At 47.0% G+C, this 18,706-nt stretch overlaps 1 protein-coding gene across 2 annotated transcripts in view; it reads right to left on the minus strand.

Annotated features, from left to right (window-relative positions):
• shq1 (SHQ1, H/ACA ribonucleoprotein assembly factor) overlaps positions 1 to 18,706 on the minus strand; it is a 102,378-nt gene that overhangs the window by 11,839 nt on the left and 71,833 nt on the right. For both annotated transcript variants that reach the window (XM_084317450.1, XM_084317449.1), the window contains 2 exons: positions 11,357 to 11,480; positions 3,649 to 3,769 (listed from right to left, as the gene is read on the minus strand). In XM_084317450.1, coding sequence (XP_084173576.1) covers positions 3,649 to 3,769; positions 11,357 to 11,480 — 245 coding nt within the window. The remainder of the gene's footprint in view (positions 1 to 3,648; positions 3,770 to 11,356; positions 11,481 to 18,706) is intronic.

An 18,706-nucleotide genomic window follows, 5' to 3' on the forward strand; every position in this document is an offset into this window, starting at 1 on the left:
AGACGTCTGGGAACAGATCCATACTGCGAACGCTCTCTTCTCCCTCTCTCTGCAGAGTTGCCCATAGGCAGGAGGAGAGGCTGCAACAGGAGCGCCTTCCGCTCGCTCTGCACAGCGCTGTCACAATGGCTGATATGACCCAGACACGAGAGGGAGGAAACAAAGGCCTTTTTGCTTTGTTTATCGACAGGAAAAGAAAAGAAAAGAAAAAAAACAGAGAAGGGAAATGTAACAATTCAATCACAGGTCAAAGCCACGGGAACGCCGGCTAATCCATTTAATGATCGATGCCGTGTTCAGTCGCAGTCAGCATGTTAGGTCAAGCTGACATTTAACTCAGACATACGGAGCGGAGTCAAGGAGCGGAGAGGTTGGGGGGGGGGGGGGGGGGGGGGGGGGGGGGCAAGTGGGGTGGATGATGGGGAAGTGCTCGACCTCAGATGCCCCCCCCCCCCCCCCCCCCCAGTCTCATCTCCTTGACTCAGGCTGAGGTGAGACTGATTGCGTTTCCCAACGGGCTGACAGGAGCCTGCAGCGGCAGCAGCAGCTCAGAGGCAGCAGCTCAGAGGCAGCAGCTCAGAGGCAGCAGCTCAGAGAGGCAACAGCTCACAGAGGCAGCAGCTCACAGAGGCAGATATGCTCAGAGGCAACAGCTCAGAGGCAACAGCTCAGAGGCAGCAGCTCAGAGGTAACAGCTCACAGAGGCAGCAGCTCAGAGGCAGCAGCTCAGAGGCAACAGCTCACAGAGGCAGCAGCTCAGAGGCAACAGCTCAGAGGTAACAGCTCAGAGGCAGCAGCTCAGAGGTAACAGCTCACAGAGGCAGCAGCTCAGAGGCAGCAGCTCAGAGGCAACAGCTCACAGAGGCAGCAGCTCAGAGGCAGCAGCTCAGAGGTAACAGCTCAGAGGCAACAGCTCAGAGGCAGCAGCTCAGAGGTAACAGCTCAGAGGTAACAGCTCACAGAGGCAGCAGCTCAGAGGCAGCAGCTCAGAGGCAACAGCTCACAGAGGCAGCAGCTCAGAGGCAGCAGCTCAGAGGCAGCAGCTCAGAGAGGCAGCAGCAGCTCAAGGTGCTCCCATAGTCGAGCGGACTGTACTCGGACTGGACTCCACGGAGGTCTGCTGGACTCTTTGAGCTTGCATAGTCGAGCGGACCTCCGCGGACCAATTTCCTACATGTCTCGCGCCAGTTTACACAATTTTCCCCACGCTGTTCAACTTCTGTCATGTCGTCGTCATCCGATGTAAAAATAAAGAGTATGTTATCTCCGTTTCCAATATTTCGATAATAAAACGGGCAGTTTTACACACTTCATTTAGAAAAGCCATTCAAACATCTCAAGCCCTACTCTCTCGGCACGGAGCGAGTGGTCAGAGTAAAATGCAGATCGGCGTCACATTAAATGCAGTTCGATGTCAACCAAAACCCGAGCAGCGTTTTGTGTGACACCAAGTGGGCGCCGCGGACGTCCGCGCGTCAGAAAATAGGAGCTTCGCACTTGGACTCTGCTTTGGGTCCGCTTTGAGCCCGCGGGAGTCTGCTCCGTGTACGGTGCGCTCGACTATGGGAAGGGCTTCAGAGAGGCAGCAGCTCAGAGAGGCAGCAGCTCAGAGGCAGCATCTCAGAGGCAGCAGCTCAGAGGCAACAGCTCAGAGGCAACAGCACAGAGGCAGCAGCTCAGAGGCAACAGCTCAGAGGCAGCAGCTCAGAGGCAACAGCTCACAGAGGCAGCAGCTCAGAGGCAACAGCACAGAGGCAGCAGCTCAGAGGCAACAGCACAGAGGCAGCAGCTCAGAGGCAGCAGCTCAGAGGCAACAGCACAGAGGCAACAGCTCAGAGGCAACAGCTCAGAGGCAACAGCTCAGAGGCAACAGCTCACAGAGGAAGCAGCTCACAGAGGCAGCAGCTCAGAGGCAGCAGCTCAGAGGCAGCAGCTCACAGAGGCAGCAGCTCAGAGGCAGCAGCTCACAGAGGCAGCAGCTCAGAGGCAGCAGCTCACAGAGGCAGCAGCTCACGGACCAGACAAATACCCTTCTCTGTGTTACAGCAACCTCTCCTCCTCTTCCTCGACAGGAAGTAAAAACAAGATGGACGGACAGCTCTCCAGCCCCGGGGAATCTCAGAAGTCTTTGATTTCTCTTTACCCTGCTATTATTAACTGGGCGTCCACGGTGCTTTTGTTCCAGACGATTATTATTTTGGACTTTGTTGGAAGAATGTGGAAAGCAGAATGTGAGGGGGGAGGGATAGAGAGAGAGAGGAGAAAAAAAAAAAAAAAAGCAGCACTGAATCCCTGCAGACCTTTTATCGTGTCTGCATCTGGGCGTTGGGCCTACAACATCAGGCGCACATTTTTCAACTGGGTTTTTTCCAGACGAGCACACCACTCGGCTGAATCCTGGCCAAGAGTAAAACAGAGCTCATTACTGAATAATGTGCTCGCGGGCTCACATTTGAAACGTGTAAGTAATTGTGAAATATGTACTGGGGGTGAGGGAGAGATCCTATATCATCTAGAGGAGAAAGCTGAGCACTTTCATCGCCAGTTCAGCTCCCGATATCGGTTGTGGAAAGGTTGCACCCAATCAAGTGTGCACAGATGCACATGCACACGCACAGTGAATGCATTGCCAGTTGTACACTTGGCACAGCGTGATTCTCTGCCGGTCCTCTGGGTAAGACGTTAAATGCACTTTTGACACAGGACAATGGATACAAGTAGATTGCATCTCTCTGCCTCTGCCATTCAGCTGGCCCTGCGGTGACAAATGACTCCGCTAATCCTCTCCTCCAGACCACTGATGCATCATGGGAGCTGAGAGCCACTTTCCTCCTTGGCCCTGAAGATAATTCTCGGCGGACAACTTGTGTGTGTGTGTGTGTGTATGAGTGACTAAATGAGTGAGTGAATGAGAGAGAACGTGTGTGTGTGTGCATGCACCATCTATGGGTGTGTGTGTGAGTGCATCTATCCGTCTGTCTATGCATGTCTTTGTGCGTGTGTGCGTGTATGGATCCATCCATCCGTGTCTATGTCTCCTGCATGCATCTGTCTATGTATGTATGTATGTATGTATGTATGTATGTATGTATGTATGTATGTATGTATGTATGTATGTATGTATGTATGTATGTATGTATGTATGTGTGTGTATGCGTGTCCATACGTTTTTCTATATACGGTATGTCTATGTCTTTGGGTGCGTGTCTGTGTGCGTGTCTACGAGCATGCATCTCTGTGTGTGTGCGTCTGTGTGTGTGCATCAGTATGTGTGTGTGCGTGCGTCTGTGTGCGCGCGTGTGTATGTGCATCTGTATGTGTGTGTGTGCGTGCATCTGTGTGTGTGTCTGTGTGCGTGCGTGTGTCTATGTGCATCTGTATGTGTGTGTGTGTGCGTGCGTCTGTGTGTGTGTCTGTGTGCGCGCGTGTGTATGTGCATCTGCATGCGTTTGTGTGCGTGTGCGTCTGTGTGTGCGTGTGTCTATGTGCATCTGTATGTGTGTGTGTGTGCGTGCGTCTGTGTGTGTCTGTGTGCGCGTGTGTGTATGTGCATCTGTATGTGTGTGTGTGCGTCTGTGTGTGTGCATGTGTCTATGTGCATCTGTATGTGTATGTGTGTGTGTGCGTGCGTGCATGTAGGGTACTCACTTGACTCTCTGGACCCAGACGCAGTAGTCGGTGAGGTACAGGTCGTTCAGTATGTAGGCCGGCTCGTTGCTCCGGAACATCCTGTGAACATCCAGCAGGCACTTGAGGACACCGGCTCTCCCTGAACAGCCAGACGCACCAGGCATACAAACAGAGAGAGCAGCGTTATCCTCACATGGTAACAGTGAGTAGTCCAAAAGGCATTGTCTATCAAATCATGTTATGTTATATCTACATTTATTTATTGATCTCTATTAATTAATTTATCTGTAAGCGACCATGTACATGTTCATCTGCAGTCGCTTGGAAGGTTACAATCAATACACTTAAATACATACACAGTGTATATTACACAATCGACACAGACAATAACAGTACAGTTACATAATCCACACTGACAATAACAGTACAGTTACATAATCCACACGGATAACAGTACAGTTACATAATCCACACTGACAATAACAGTAGTTACATAATCCATACAGACAATAACAGTAGTTACATAATCCACATTGACAATAACAGTACAGTTACATAATCCATACAGACAATAACAGTAGTTACATAATCCACACTGACAATAACAGTAGTTACATAATCCACACTGACAATAACAGTACAGTTACGTAATCCATACAGACAATAACAGTAGTTACATAATCCACACTGACAATAACAGTAGTTACATAATCCACACTGACAATAACAGTACAGTTACATAATCCACTGACAATAACAGTACAGTTACATAATCCACACAGACAATAACAGTACAGTTACATAATCCACACAGACAATAACAGTACAGTTACATAATCCACACTGACAATAACAGTACAGTTACATAATCCACACGGATAACAGTACAGTTACATAATCCACTGACAATAACAGTACAGTTACATAATCCATACAGACAATAACAGTAGTTACATAATCCATACAGACAATAACAGTAGTTACATAATCCACACTGACAATAACAGTAGTTACATAATCCACACGGACAATAACAGTACAGTTACATAATCCACTGACAATAACAGTACAGTTACATAATCCACACTGATAACAGTACAGTTACATAATCCACACTGACAATAACAGTACAGTTACATAATCCACACTGATAACAGTACAGTTACATAATCCACACTGATAACAGTACAGTTACATAATCCACACTGATAACAGTACAGTTACATAATCCACACTGATAACAGTACAGTTACATAATCCACACTGATAACAGTACAGTTACATAATCCACTGACAATAACAGTACAGTTACATAATCCACACTGATAACAGTACAGTTACATAATCCACACTGATAACAGTACAGTTACATAATCCACACTGACAATAACAGTACAGTTACACACAACACGTGATGACACAGGGCCACAGTGGCTCAGTCGTCTGGGGGAAGGTAATGGGAAGGTTCCCGATTAGATTCCAGCTCCGTGAGCAAAGACACTTAACCCCCTCAACTCCTCCCGATGAGCAGGTTCGCACCTTGCATGGTTGCCTCCAACATCGGTGTGTGAATGAATGTCTGAGTGAGTGTGAGGCGAGGCATATAACAGCTTTGGAAAAAAGGTGTTATAAGAATGCAGCCCATTTACCATTTACATGTTGTAATGCATTACAATTACACCTTGGCTACACAGTCAGATGGAATCCAGACTAATGGTTACATGTTTGTTTAGCCTTAAGCACCTCTTAAAGACTAACAAGTCATTGTTCCATAAATTATATTCAAGGTTCAGCATCCCAGGATCCCCGGTGCTGATGGTTCCAACACTGCCGACTTGCCCCTGAGCAAGAACACCTAACCCAGCATAAATATGTGTACCAACCTGCTCCGAGGACATGTAGCCAACATTAGCAAACATTTTATTGATCTCGTATCCGTCCTTGTAAAACTAAACCTTTACATATAGATAGGAAACGAAGAAGAGTTATGTGATCCATACAACTTCCTGTCTCAACACTCCACTCTGAAATCAGGCATAACAACGGCCCCCATGGTGTGACCCAATACACACACACACACACACACACACACACACACACACACACACACACACACACACACACACACACACACACACACACACACACACACACACACACACACACACACACACACACACACACACACACACACACACACACACACACACACACACACACACACACACACACACACACACAGCTGGGTGGTTGGCAGAGGGTAGAGACATTCCAACCCAATCAAAACAAACAGCGCACTGGCAAGGGGAAAACCTTAGACAAACATTTGGTTCCTATTTAAGCACGGGATGGTTGGGAAGCGAGCGGGGGGAGGGGGTGGGGATGGAAAGAGAGAGAGAGATGGAGGGATATAGCGAGAGAGATAATGAGTGAGAGAGAGAGGAGCTCTGGGATCAGGAGCACCACAAGGGGGAAAGACAGAGCTCAGCTCAGCTCCAGGCATTGTGGCTGAGCCTCCACTTCTCCCTCTCTTTATTTGTTTCTCTCTCTCTCTCTCCCTCTTCCCATCTCTCTCTCTCTCTCTCTCTCTCTCTCTCTCTCCCTCCCTCCCTCTTCCCATCTCTCCCTCTCCCCCAGTCTCCTGCTGCTGTCAATGAAGATGATGACAGGCTGAGCTGCTTCATGTTCTACCACAGAGCTGAGAGTCCCTCACACATACAGTAGACTAGGGCTGGGCGATTAATCGATTAATTCGATTAATTCGAATGAATGATTTAGGACGATTTCGAATTTTTTTAATCGATTTTATTTTTATTTTTTGAAGAGTCACCTTTTATTTTACAAACAGTGATGTTTGGTGAAAGTTAGATTTGCACTTTATTAATCCCAATAGGGAAATTGATTCTTGTTTGATGATCAAGAGGCACCTTTTATTTGTTTTAAGTGAAGTTTGGTGAAAAAGCTAGTTATTGCACTATTAATCCCAATAGGGACATTCATATTTGTTTGATCAAGAGTAACCTTTTATATATATATAAAATTATTATTTTTGTAAGTGAAGATTGGTGAAAGTTAGGTTTGCACTTCAATCCCAATAGGAAAATTCATCTTGGTTTGATTTTTTTTGTGTCAAATAAAAACAAAGGTTATTTGAATGATTTCCTTGGCTTTTTTAGTTTTCAAGAGAAAAAAGTCGATTAAAATCATAAATCGTATTAAATTTTTTTTTTATCTGAGATTTTATTTGTAGGCCATATCGCCCAGCCCTACAGTAGACACAAGCTGATATCATGTGGCATGGAGAGAAGAGAGAGGGGGAGAGAGAGAGAGAGAGAAAGGGCAAGAGAGAGGAGAGAGAGGGAGAATGAGAGGGGAGAGAGAATGAGAGAGGAGAGAAAGGGCAGGAGAGAGGAGAGAGAGAGAGGGCAGGAGAGGAGAGCGAGAGAGAGATAGAGAGAGAGAGAGAATGAGAGGGCAGGAGAGAGATAAATAGATAATGAGAGGGCAGGGGAGGAGAGAGGGAGAAAGAGAGGACAGGAGATAGGAGAGAGAGGGAGAGAGAGAATGAGAGAATGAGGGGGCAAGAGAGAGAAATAGAGAATGAGAGGGCAGGAGAGAGGAGAGAGGGAGACAGAGAAAGAGAGAATGGGGGGGCAGGAGAGAGAGGGAGGGAGAAAGAATGAGAGGGCAGGAGAGAGAGAAATAGAGAATGAGAGGGCAGGAGAGAAGAGAGAGGGAGAGAGAAAGAGGGGGCAGGAGAGAGAGGGAGAGAGAGAAAGAATGAGAGGGCAGGAGAGAGGAGAGAGAGAAATAGAGAAAGAGAGGTCAGGAAAGGAGAGAGAAAGAGAGAATGAGAGGGCAGGAGAGGAGATAGGGAGAAAGAGAGGACAGGAGACAGGAGAGAGAAGGAGAGAGAGAAAGAGAAGACAGGAGAGATGAAAGAGGGAGCGAGAGAAAGATAGGTCAGGAGAGAGGACAGGATAGAGGAGAGAGAGGGAGAGAGAGAGAGAGAGAAAGAGAGGACAGGAGAGATAATATATTATATGAACATCAATACGGTTTCAGACAAAAACATTCTACTTACATGGCTCTCTTACAGTTTATTGATCACAGATGCACTAGACAATAAGCAATTTTCAATTGGTATTGGTAGCTTTTGATACTGTGGACCATAAAATACTTCAGCTTCAGAGGTATGGTTTGGCTGGCGACTTGATTCAATGGCTCAGTGACTATCTTTATAATAGGGAACAGTTTGTTTCCATTAATAGCGATTACTCTGACAGGGCAAAGCTAGTCTGCGGGGTTCCTCAGGGCTCTATACTTGGCCCCCTTTTATTTTTGATTTATATAAATGATTTTGCTTGGGTATCTCCTAGAGTCTTCTCGATCTTGTTAGCTGATGACACCAACATTATAATGTCACATGAGAATTTTAATTAATTAATTAACTCAGTGAACTCAGTGATGTGCAGAGAGGTGGGAGCTGTGGGGACTAGAACTCAGTGACAGAGAGGTGGGAGCTGTGGGGACTAGAACTCAGTGACAGAGAGGTGGGAGCTGTGGGGACTAGAACTCAGTGACAGAGAGGTGGGAGCTGTGGGGACTAGAACTCAGTGACAGAGAGGTGGGAGCTGTGGGGACTAGAACTCAGTGATGTGCAGAGAGGTGGGAGCTGTGGGGACTAGAACTCAGTGATGTGCAGAGAGGTGGGAGCTGTGGGGACTAGAACTCAGTGACAGATTGTTTTCCATCTCATCCCAGTTAGTCTTCCAGAACATGACAGCGGTGGAACAACCCCCGGGTCCTCCTGGACACTTCCCCCATCGCCTCAGCCAGAGGCCCCCTGCTCCGCTCCCCGCTTCCCTCTACCCAACGACCCCCCCCCCCCCCGCCCACCCGCCAGCCCGCTGGCCCATTGGTTAAGGCCACTTAGCAGGCAGCTGGAAGAGCTCCTTGAGAATACTCGCCACGCTGCCAGAGGGCTGTTCAAATATTTACCCCCGGATAACATTTCCTCCAAGGCCCTAACCTGCGCGCGGTCATTAATGGGTTTGTTTTCCTAATACCTATGAATGTTTGCTTTCACAGCCGCTTAAATGAAGTGCCTCAAATTGGAGAGCGCGTTTCCATGCGCCTTATCCTGACAAATTAATTACGGGGTGGGGGGGGTGGGGGGGAGGAATGCCGCGCTGAGGCTCGCGGTCGTACGCCGGGCTGAATTACTGCAGCGTTACAGTTCATTAAGGAAATACCCATTACTCACACTTCCCTACTGCCAGCAAATAATAATAACAATAATAATAATAAAGAAGTTGCAGACATTAGCAGAAGATGCGAGTTTCCCCTCGATAAATTCAGACAAATAAAACCTGCCGTCCTCGCCATTGTTTGTTTGCTCTGAGTCGGGACTTGGCACCGGCAGCTGGCTAGCCCTGTACGGGACGGGGCCAAGGTATGAGGCAGCTTCAGTCGCCAGGCGGCTTTGGATAGATTTCCAGGGGTCGGGAGCCAAAGTGAAACAGGCTCATTATAGCAGGTGAAGTGTGTGTTTCTGTTGAAAGTTGAAGTGATGGAGAGGGAAAGTGACTCCAGCCCCCCCCAGGCCCCGGGGGGCTCTTCTGATCACCTCGTCTCCCTACTTACTTAATGAGGCGCAGAGCTGCTAATCTGGAGCTTAAAAAGCTTTCAATTTACCCTCATTACCCGCGTTAAAATCATCACAAGCGGGATAATCTTCAAGCCCCTCAACACACACCCTCACTGTATTTACACTGGCCGGGCAGCGTCTCAACCTGCAGAGGCTTCTCCGTGGAAAGATTACTATGTGCTTTTGAGATATCAAAGTCAACAGTCCATTCTCAACTAATCCACACATGGCCCTCTGAGGGGTTTCAGACGGTTGCAACTCTTTAAACACCTCCCTTTAATTGTCGCTACTCTTTAATCACAATGTCAACTCAAGGATTCTCTCTGCGCCAGTGGACAAGGAGCCTTGAGTCTCTCTCCCTCTCTCGCCTTGTCTTCTCAGCCTGTTGCACCAGTTCTGTTTCTACGGGACAGAGTGCATTGTAATTTGTGAGTGAGTGCACGTTCGACCGTCAAGACTGTCTCTTTACCAGCCTCAGTTCAGTTGTATCCCTGTGCACAAAGAGAAAGAACAACTTCAACATCCCCACAGCTTCCAGACGGGCAGGAGATGTTGCTGTCTTGACTGTAGAACTACGGAGCGTATTAATCGCATTGCACAGACGAAACCACAGAGTGCGTTAAAATCAATTATGTCTAATTAGATCTAATCATTCAGCCCACAGTGGAGGCGAGTGGAGCCATATTGAGAGATTCAGAATGCGACTGTGGTCGCTGGTATTGACCCCCGATCAGAGCAAACAAAGAGGTCATTGACGCGTCTTAAGCGGTGCAGACTGCTGGGGGTCATTACCGGTCTGTAAGGGTTAAAGGTCACTGGGATAGTGTGTGCGGCATATGTGTGTGCGTGTTTGTATGAATGTGCGGTGTGTGTGTTTGTATGTATGAAAGTGTGTGGTGACAGTGTGCATGTATATTTGTATGAAAATACGTGTGTGTGTGTGTGTGTGGTGTGTATACGTGTGTGTGGTGTGTATACCTGTGTGTGTGTGTGTGGTATGTATACATGTGTGTGTGTGGTGTGTATACTTGTGTGTTTGTGTGTGGTGTGTATTCGTGTGTGTGTGGTGTGTATACTTGTGTGTGTAGTGTGTATACGTGTGTGTGTGGTGTGTATACGTCTGTGTGTGTGGTGTGTATACGTGTGTGTGGTGTGTATACGTGTGTGTGTGTGTGGTGTGTGTGTGTGTGTGTGGTGTGTATACGTGTGAGTGTGTCTGGTGTGTATACGTGTGTGTGGTGTGTATACGTGTGTGTGGTGTATATACGTGTGTGTGTGTATACGTGTGTGTGGTGTGTATACCTGTGTGTGTGGTGTGTATACATGTGTGTGGTGTGTATACGCGCGTGTCAAATAGATTCGCTATCAGCTCTATCTTCAATCTTTCAAAATGTTCAGTTGCTATTGCATGCACTCATCTGTGTTTCACTACACACATGAGTGCATGCTTACCAACTGTTAGTCTGCAACACTACTATCACCGACATCTAAGAAGGGAGATCCCCCCTTGAATGGCCCTTCTAAGGTTTCTCTCCTCCACACTGCCTGTGGAGCATTTTTCCCTATTGTTAGGTTTTAGTGAGTTTTTCCATACCTTCGTGTGGGGTATGTCTGGGAGTGCTTGCATTCTTTCATTTATTTGCATTTATTTTAAATTTGTTGGACCTTATGGTGTTCTTGTTCTGTTCTTGACTTATTGTTATGTTTTCTTCTTGACTTATTTAAAGAAGACTTGTACGGCCCATGGGGACATTAAGGTGTGTTGTCGGGCCTTATAAATAAATTTGATTTGATTTGGTGTGTATACGTGTGTGTATACGCGTGTGTGTGTGTATACGTGTGTGTGTGTGTGTGTGTATATACGTGTGTGGTGTGTATACGTGTGTGTGTGGTGTGTATACGTGTGTGTGGTGTGTATACGCGCGAGCGTGTATACGTGTGGTGTGTATACGCGTGTGTGTGTGGTGTGTATACGTGTGTGTGTGTGTATACGTGTGTGTGTGTGTATACGTGTGTGTGTGTGTGTGTGTGTGTGTGTGTGTGTGTGTGTGTGTGTGTGTGTGTGGGAGGGATCACCTGACTGCAGGATCAGACTGGTATCGTGGACAGCAGCAGAGACCAAGTCAAAGTGTCTGTAGAGCGGGAAGCACAAGACTCTCCTCCCGAAACACATTAGCACCTCCTGCAAGGAGCTGTACGTCTGAAAGACAGGAAGCAGGACGTTCATTAAGGAGCCTGTTCATCCCAATAAAGACAGACAAGACAATACAAGTGACAAGTGACTGGGCAGCCAGACACGTTAACCTCATGGCTAGTTTATCACCCTCTCTCTCTCTCAGTCTGGCTGGTTCCCAGCTGTGTATGTACCGCTACGCTTTGCTTGTTTCATATCACAGCTGGGCAAATGAACATGAACTCCCGGGGCGACGGTATGCAACGTAATTCAATTTGACTTACTCAAAAGCATTTTATATGACCTAAACATAAAACCCGGGCCACTTACTCTGAAGTTGTTGACATGCTCCAACTTCTCAGGATTTCAATGGAGAGTCTTGTCCGTTTCCTGGGGGCTGACATCTCGATTAGAACGTTAAACGTTGTTATTTTCACTCCCGAGTCGCATTCGATTCATCGCGGCAGCGCCCAGTAAACGGAAAGACTCTCCTTTGAAATGTTGAGAAGTTGAGACCATTTCAACAACTTGGGGAAAAGTGTTTGAAAAAGAAGTGGCCTGGATTTTATGTTTAGATGATATGATATCCTTCCGAGTAGGTCAACTTAAATGACATAGCGTCTCTCCGGGAGATCTAAGGTTAATGTCGGTCTATGTTCATTCGCCCAGCCTGTGACACGAAGCGAGAAAGGCGTAGCGGTACGGACCAGAAAGAGCCAGGCAGGTGTGATCTGCAGTCGCTGGAGCGCTAATAAGTTCTCATTTAAAGGAAGGAACTCTTTAAACACCTCCACAGCTTGGCCCTTTAATCACAATGTTAACTCAAGGATTCTTTCTGCGCCGGTGGACAAGGAGTCTCTCTCTCTCTCCCCCCCCCCCTCTCCCTCCCCCTCCCTCCCCCCTCCGTGGCTTGTTAAGTCTGTGTTGGGAGCGCAGGGTGTGTGTCATCAGGGATCATGCACTGTGCTCCCTCAGGGCTGATTATCAGGAGTGTGTAAATAAGACTTGCTCCTGCAGTGGAGCGCTGCCACGCACGAGCACACAGCAGCCTGGGCGCCGGGCCGAGGAGGAGCACACACACAGCAGTGGGAGGGATGGGGGATGGAGATGAATACGGGGGAGGAAAGAGGGGAGATATGGTGACAGTACTGGTGTGAAGGAGACAAGGGTGGGGAAGATAGAGAGGGAGAGAGTGATAGAGGGAGAGAAAGAGCGATAGAGAGGGAGAGAGAGAGATAGATAGAGGGGGAGAAAAAGCGATAGAGGGAGAGAGAGCGATAGAGAGAATGAGAGAGATAGGCACTCAGGGACAGACAGACAGACAGACAGACAGACGGACACTCAGAGACAGACAGAGACATCTATTGTAGGGCAGGAAACAAAGGGAGAAAGACTGAGCCTGAGGCTCTGTGATGAAGACTGACTGACTGAGTAACTGACTGAGTAACTGACTGACAGACCGGCTGAGTGACTGACTGACAAGCTGACAGGATGACTGACTGCCTGGCTGAGTGACTGACTGACAAGCTGACAGGATGACTGACTGCCTGGCTGAGTGACTGACTGACAAGCTGACAGGATGACTGACTGCCTGGCTGAGTGACTGACTGACAAGCTGACAGGATGACTGACTGCCCGGCTGAGTGACTGACTGGCTGAGTAACTAGTAACTGACTGACTGACTGGCTGAGTGACTGACTGACTGACTGAGTAACTGACTGACTGACGGGCTGAGTGACTGACTGACTGACTGACGGGCTGAGTGACTGACTGACTGACTGACTGACTGAGTAACTGACTGAGTAACTGACTGGCAGAGTGACTGAGTGACTCACTAACTGACCGGCTGAGTGACTGACTGAGTGACTGGCTGAGTGACTGACTGATTGAGTGTGCATGCATTCATACAGACAGACAGACAGACAGACAGACAGACAGACATCTATTGTAGGGCAGGAAACAAAGGAAGGAGGGAGAGAGACTGAGCCTGAGGCTCTGTGATGAAAACTGACTGACTGAGTAACTGACTGACTGACCGGTTGCGTGACTGACTGACTGACAAACTGACTGAATGACAAGCTAACAGGGTGACTGACTGGCTGAGTAACTGACTGGCAGAATGACTGACAGACAGACTGAGTGACTCACTAGCTGACAGACTGACTGAGTAACTGACCGGCTGAGTGACTGACTGACTGACTAACTGACTGAGTGACTGACTGATTATACAGACAGACAGACACTCAGAGAGAGAGAGAGAGAGAGAGAGAGAGAGAGAGAGAGAGAGAGAGAGAGAGAGAGAGACAGAGAGAGAGAGACAGATACAGAGACAGAGACAGACAGACAGAGACATCTATTGTAGGGCAGGAAACAAAGGGAGGAGACTGAGCCTGAGGCTCTGTGATGAAGACTGACTGACTGACTGACTGACTGACTGACTGACTGACTGACTGACTGACTGACTGACTGACTGACTGACTGACTGACTGACTGACTGACTGACTGACTGACTGACTGACTGACTGACTGACTGACTGACTGACTGACTGACTGACTGACTGACTGACTGACTGACTGACTGACTGACTGACTGACTGACTGACTGACTGACTGACTGACTGACTGACTGACTGACTGACTGACTGACTGACTGACTGACTGACTGACTGACTGACTGACTGACTGACTGACTGACTGACTGACTGACTGACTGACTGACTGACTGACTGACTGACTGACTGACTGACTGACTGACTGACTGACTGACTGACTGACTGACTGACTGACTGACTGACTGACTGACTGACTGACTGACTGACTGACTGACTGACTGACTGACTGACTGACTGACTGACTGACTGACTGACTGACTGACTGACTGACTGACTGACTGACTGACTGACTGACTGACTGACTGACTGACTGACTGACTGACTGACTGACTGACTGGCTGACTGACTGGCTGACTGACATACTGAGTAACTGAGTGATTGGCTGAGTGACTGACTGAGTGACTGAGTGATTGGCTGAGTGACTGACTGAGTGACTGAGTGATTGACTGGCTGAGTAACTGACCGACTGGCTGAGTGATTGATGGACTGGCTGAGTGACTGACTAGCTGAGTGACTGACCGACTGGCTGAGTGATTGATTGACTGGCTGAGTGATTGATGGACTGGCTGAGTGACTGAGTAACTGACCGACTGGCTGAGTGATTGATGGACTGGCTGAGTGACTGACTAGCTGAGTAACTGACTGGCTAAGTGAGTGAGTGAGTGAGTGAGTGAGTGAGTGAGTGACTGACTGACTGACTGAGTAGCTGAGTGAGTGAGTGAGTGAGTGAGTGAGTGAGTGAGTGAGTGAGTGAGTGAGTGAGTGAGTGAGTGAGTGAGTGAGTGAGTGAGTGGCTAGCTGACTGAGTAACTGAGTGAGTGATGAGCTTCCTGGGCAGCTGGAGACTATCATTATCACCACTATAGACAAACTGCTGCCTCTCACACAGCAGCCAAAGCCTCTCCGACAACACCCCCCCCCCCCCCGACACACACCCCACTCTCATTGTCAGGTTTACAGTCTAAATGGAGGGGATTAAGACCTGCTGCATCCAGAGGTGTAATACGAGCTGCACACACACACACACGTCTGGTACCATTCAACATTCACACACAAACGTGTGCGCGCACACACACACACTTCTGGTACCATTCAACATTCACACACAAATGTGTGTGTGCACGCACACACACACACACACACACACACACACACACACACACACACACACACACACACACACACACACACACACACACACACACACACACACACACACACACACACACACACACACACACACACACACACACACACACACACACACACACACACACACACACACACACACACACACACACACACACAGCCTCATGATTGATTAGGAAGGGGTGGTTTTTCAGCAGACAGATATTGCACATCATCATTTGCTGTTTTAGCAGGGAAATGAAACTCGTATCTGCTGTTGACTGGACTCTTAGCAGGGAAATGTCTAGTGGTCCACTGATATATCAGTTTGATGATTTCGGCCATTTTTAAAATGTCTGTATTGGCCAACATTACCATCTTTCGCGGAGTCTAGCTGGCTCAATTTGAATGCTGGCGCAAAATAATGTAGCATATGAAACTAGAGATCACATCCATTGATGCATCCCATAATTCTAGCTTACCCAGAAGGGCTAAAGTACTTTTTTTTAATACAAATGTCAATCAATCAATCAGATTTATTTATATAGCACATTTAGACATGACACTTGTCAACCAAAGTGCTTCACATAGCTAAGAACAAAGAAAAGTATAGAATAAACAGAAAAAAGAAAAGAAAACTGATAGACATGGAAACAAAACAACACACCAACAAGCAAGGCAAGAGTCAAAGTGAGTCAGGGAAGGCCAGGCGGTATAGGTGGGTTTTGAGTTTCGATTTAAAATACTCGATGGAGGGGGCAGATTTAATGGACATGGGGATGCTGTTCCAGAGGTCAGGGGCTGCGACCGCAAAAGCATGCCCCCCCCCTAGACTTGAAATTAGACCTACGGTGGTTAAGAGACCCTTGTCAGCCGATCTAAGGGCCATGACGTTGGTATAGGGGGTGAGGAGGTCTGCTAGGTAAGCAGGGGCCTTACCATTAAGGGCTTTGTAGACCAATAGGAGGACCTTGAAGTCTATTCTATAGCGCACCGGGAGCCAGTGGAGGGAGGCAAGTACAGGGGTGATGTGAGCTCTCTTCCGGGTACCTGTGAGCAGTCTAGCGGCAGCGTTTTGGGGTAGTTGTAGACGGGCTATGGTGGATTAATTACGCCCCAGGTACAGGGAGTTACAGTAGTGTAAGCGTGAAGATACGAAGGCGTGAATTACTCTTTCCAGGTCTGAGGGGGAGAGAATGGCCTTGATCCTGGCTATGGACCGGAGCTGGAAAAAACACCCCTTCACCACCGAGTTTACCTGCCTATTGAAGGAAAACTCAGGGTCAAAGAGCACGCCCAGGTTTTTAACGAAGGGCTTGACTAGGGGAGACAGGTTACCCAGGCTGCTGGCAATGACACTGGTTTGGTTTGGAGGGCCGAAAAGGAGGATTTCACAATTTGATTGATTGAGCTGTAGGAAATTGTGTGCCATCCAGCATTTGATGTCGTCTAGGCAGGAACGAAGACTGTCGAGATTGATTATATTGTTGGGTTTCATGGGGAGATAGACCTGAGTGTCATCGGCATAAAAATGGAAAGAGATGTTGTCTTTTTTAATGATCAGACCAAGGGGCAGCATGTATAGGGAGAATAGGATAGGGCGGCGGATGGAACCTTGTGGAACCCCGCAAGAGAGAGAGGCGGAGGGGGAGGAGCAGTTTCCGATATTAACGGAGAAGCTTCTATCACTGAGGTAGGAGGTGAACCATGATAGGGCTGTGCCACTGACACCAACTGCCTGGTGGAGAATAGCATGGTCTAGTGTTGAAAGCTGCACTGAGGTCTAAGAGCATAAGGACAGCACAGTTGCGGTTGTCGGTAGTGAGGAGCAGGTCATTGGTGACCTTAAGCATGGCAGATTCTGTGCTGTGGTTGGCTCAGAAAACTGACTGGATGTTGTTCAAGTGCAGGTAGGGAGACAACTGGGAGAGAATAGCCTTTTCAAGGACCTTTGATAGAAATGGGAGCTTGGAGATTGGCCTGTAGTTATTGAGCTGGGTGGTGTAGGTTGGGTTTTTTTTTCAGAAGGGGCTGGACCACTGCATACAAATGTCAGGATGCAACTTCATTCAAATGATCTATTCTCATCCCATTTCTCATCCCATTTCTATCACAAATTATTTCTAATACAGCTGCAACATTCAATTGTATTTATTTATTATTAACTCTCTGAGAATGTTACTATATTTCAGAGGCTGTAGTGGTCTCAATTTCATTATATGATATATATATATTTAATTATTATTTTCTTTTTTTACTTTTTAGGTGAAGAATTGGTGTGGCCATATTCAAAGGGGTCCCTTGACCTTTCACCTTGAGGCATCTGCATGACAATGGGTTCAATTGAACCACAATGTCTCCCCTTTACATCCATGCACAATGTATGCTAGTCTCATGTACTTTAGGGACAACACTATTAAATTATTTGCATGCAGTACAAATGTTATTTTAGCTTTTTAAAGTTTATTCTTTTGGCCAATTTCTGCATCCTGTGTGGTCCCTAAACGCTCTTAAAATTGCATACATTGGGTATAAAGCTGAGTCTTGTGGATCCAAAGATGTCAACTGCATCCATGTGTCATGATATGAGTGAATGAATGAATTAATGCAATAAAATTTTCGTGTCATGTCCGACGGGATTATAAGACACCAAAAACAACAATTGAACATAACAATCACTTCCCATGGTTTCTAAGCTACACCATGCACATCATCAGAGACCAAAGCCCAAAATACATCACATATATGTTATTTTCATGCGTTTTATCCCAAGCTTTCTCTAAATATTCAGCAAGTGCAAAAACCATGTGATCAAAAAATACTGGATCCACTATGCTGGCGAGCCGTCTGATGAAGAGGGAAGTGATCGCGAGATGGAAAGCAGCCTGGAATATATATTTACAGCAGACAATAATCAATCAATAAACGCGATCGATATTTGGAATGGCGATCAGGAATTGGAATAATCTTTTTGGAGAACATCTGATCTAAGGTAAGGAGTCTATGTTACCAGTTTTAGGATAATCAGAGCTGTTTTCACTGAGATAACAGCGTGTCCCGTATGTGTATATGTGTGTGTGTGTGTGCTGTTGAGGAAATAAGAGAATCGATTTCTCAGCTCGCAGCATGCATAAGTACACATATACTATCGTTAATCTAGTGTTTATTTGAAAACGATTCATAAATAGGCCGACAAATGACAACGTGTCTAGTGTATTCGAGAATATTCCAATAAATGCCGTTTATGACGGAATCTTTCTATTTTCCTGAAATTTTCGAGAAAACTATAGCTTTTCGAAATGCTATAAAAAGGATATGAACCGATTAAAAAACAATCCGTTTCGACAATGTTGACTGCAAACAAGTCATTGATAAGCAAAGGACAGATTAGACACATAGCCATAATTAAAAACATAGATTATGCGTTTTTAACGCTATCATTGAAGTGGATGCTGGCATCCAAGGACATTAATCAACGTTAATGGCCGGCACTGAAAGTGTTAAAGGGCCAAC

The sequence above is a fragment of the Notolepis coatsorum genome (genome assembly GCF_963971535.1).
Source record: "Notolepis coatsorum genome assembly, chromosome: 6".
Lineage (NCBI taxonomy): Eukaryota > Metazoa > Chordata > Actinopteri > Aulopiformes > Paralepididae > Notolepis > Notolepis coatsorum.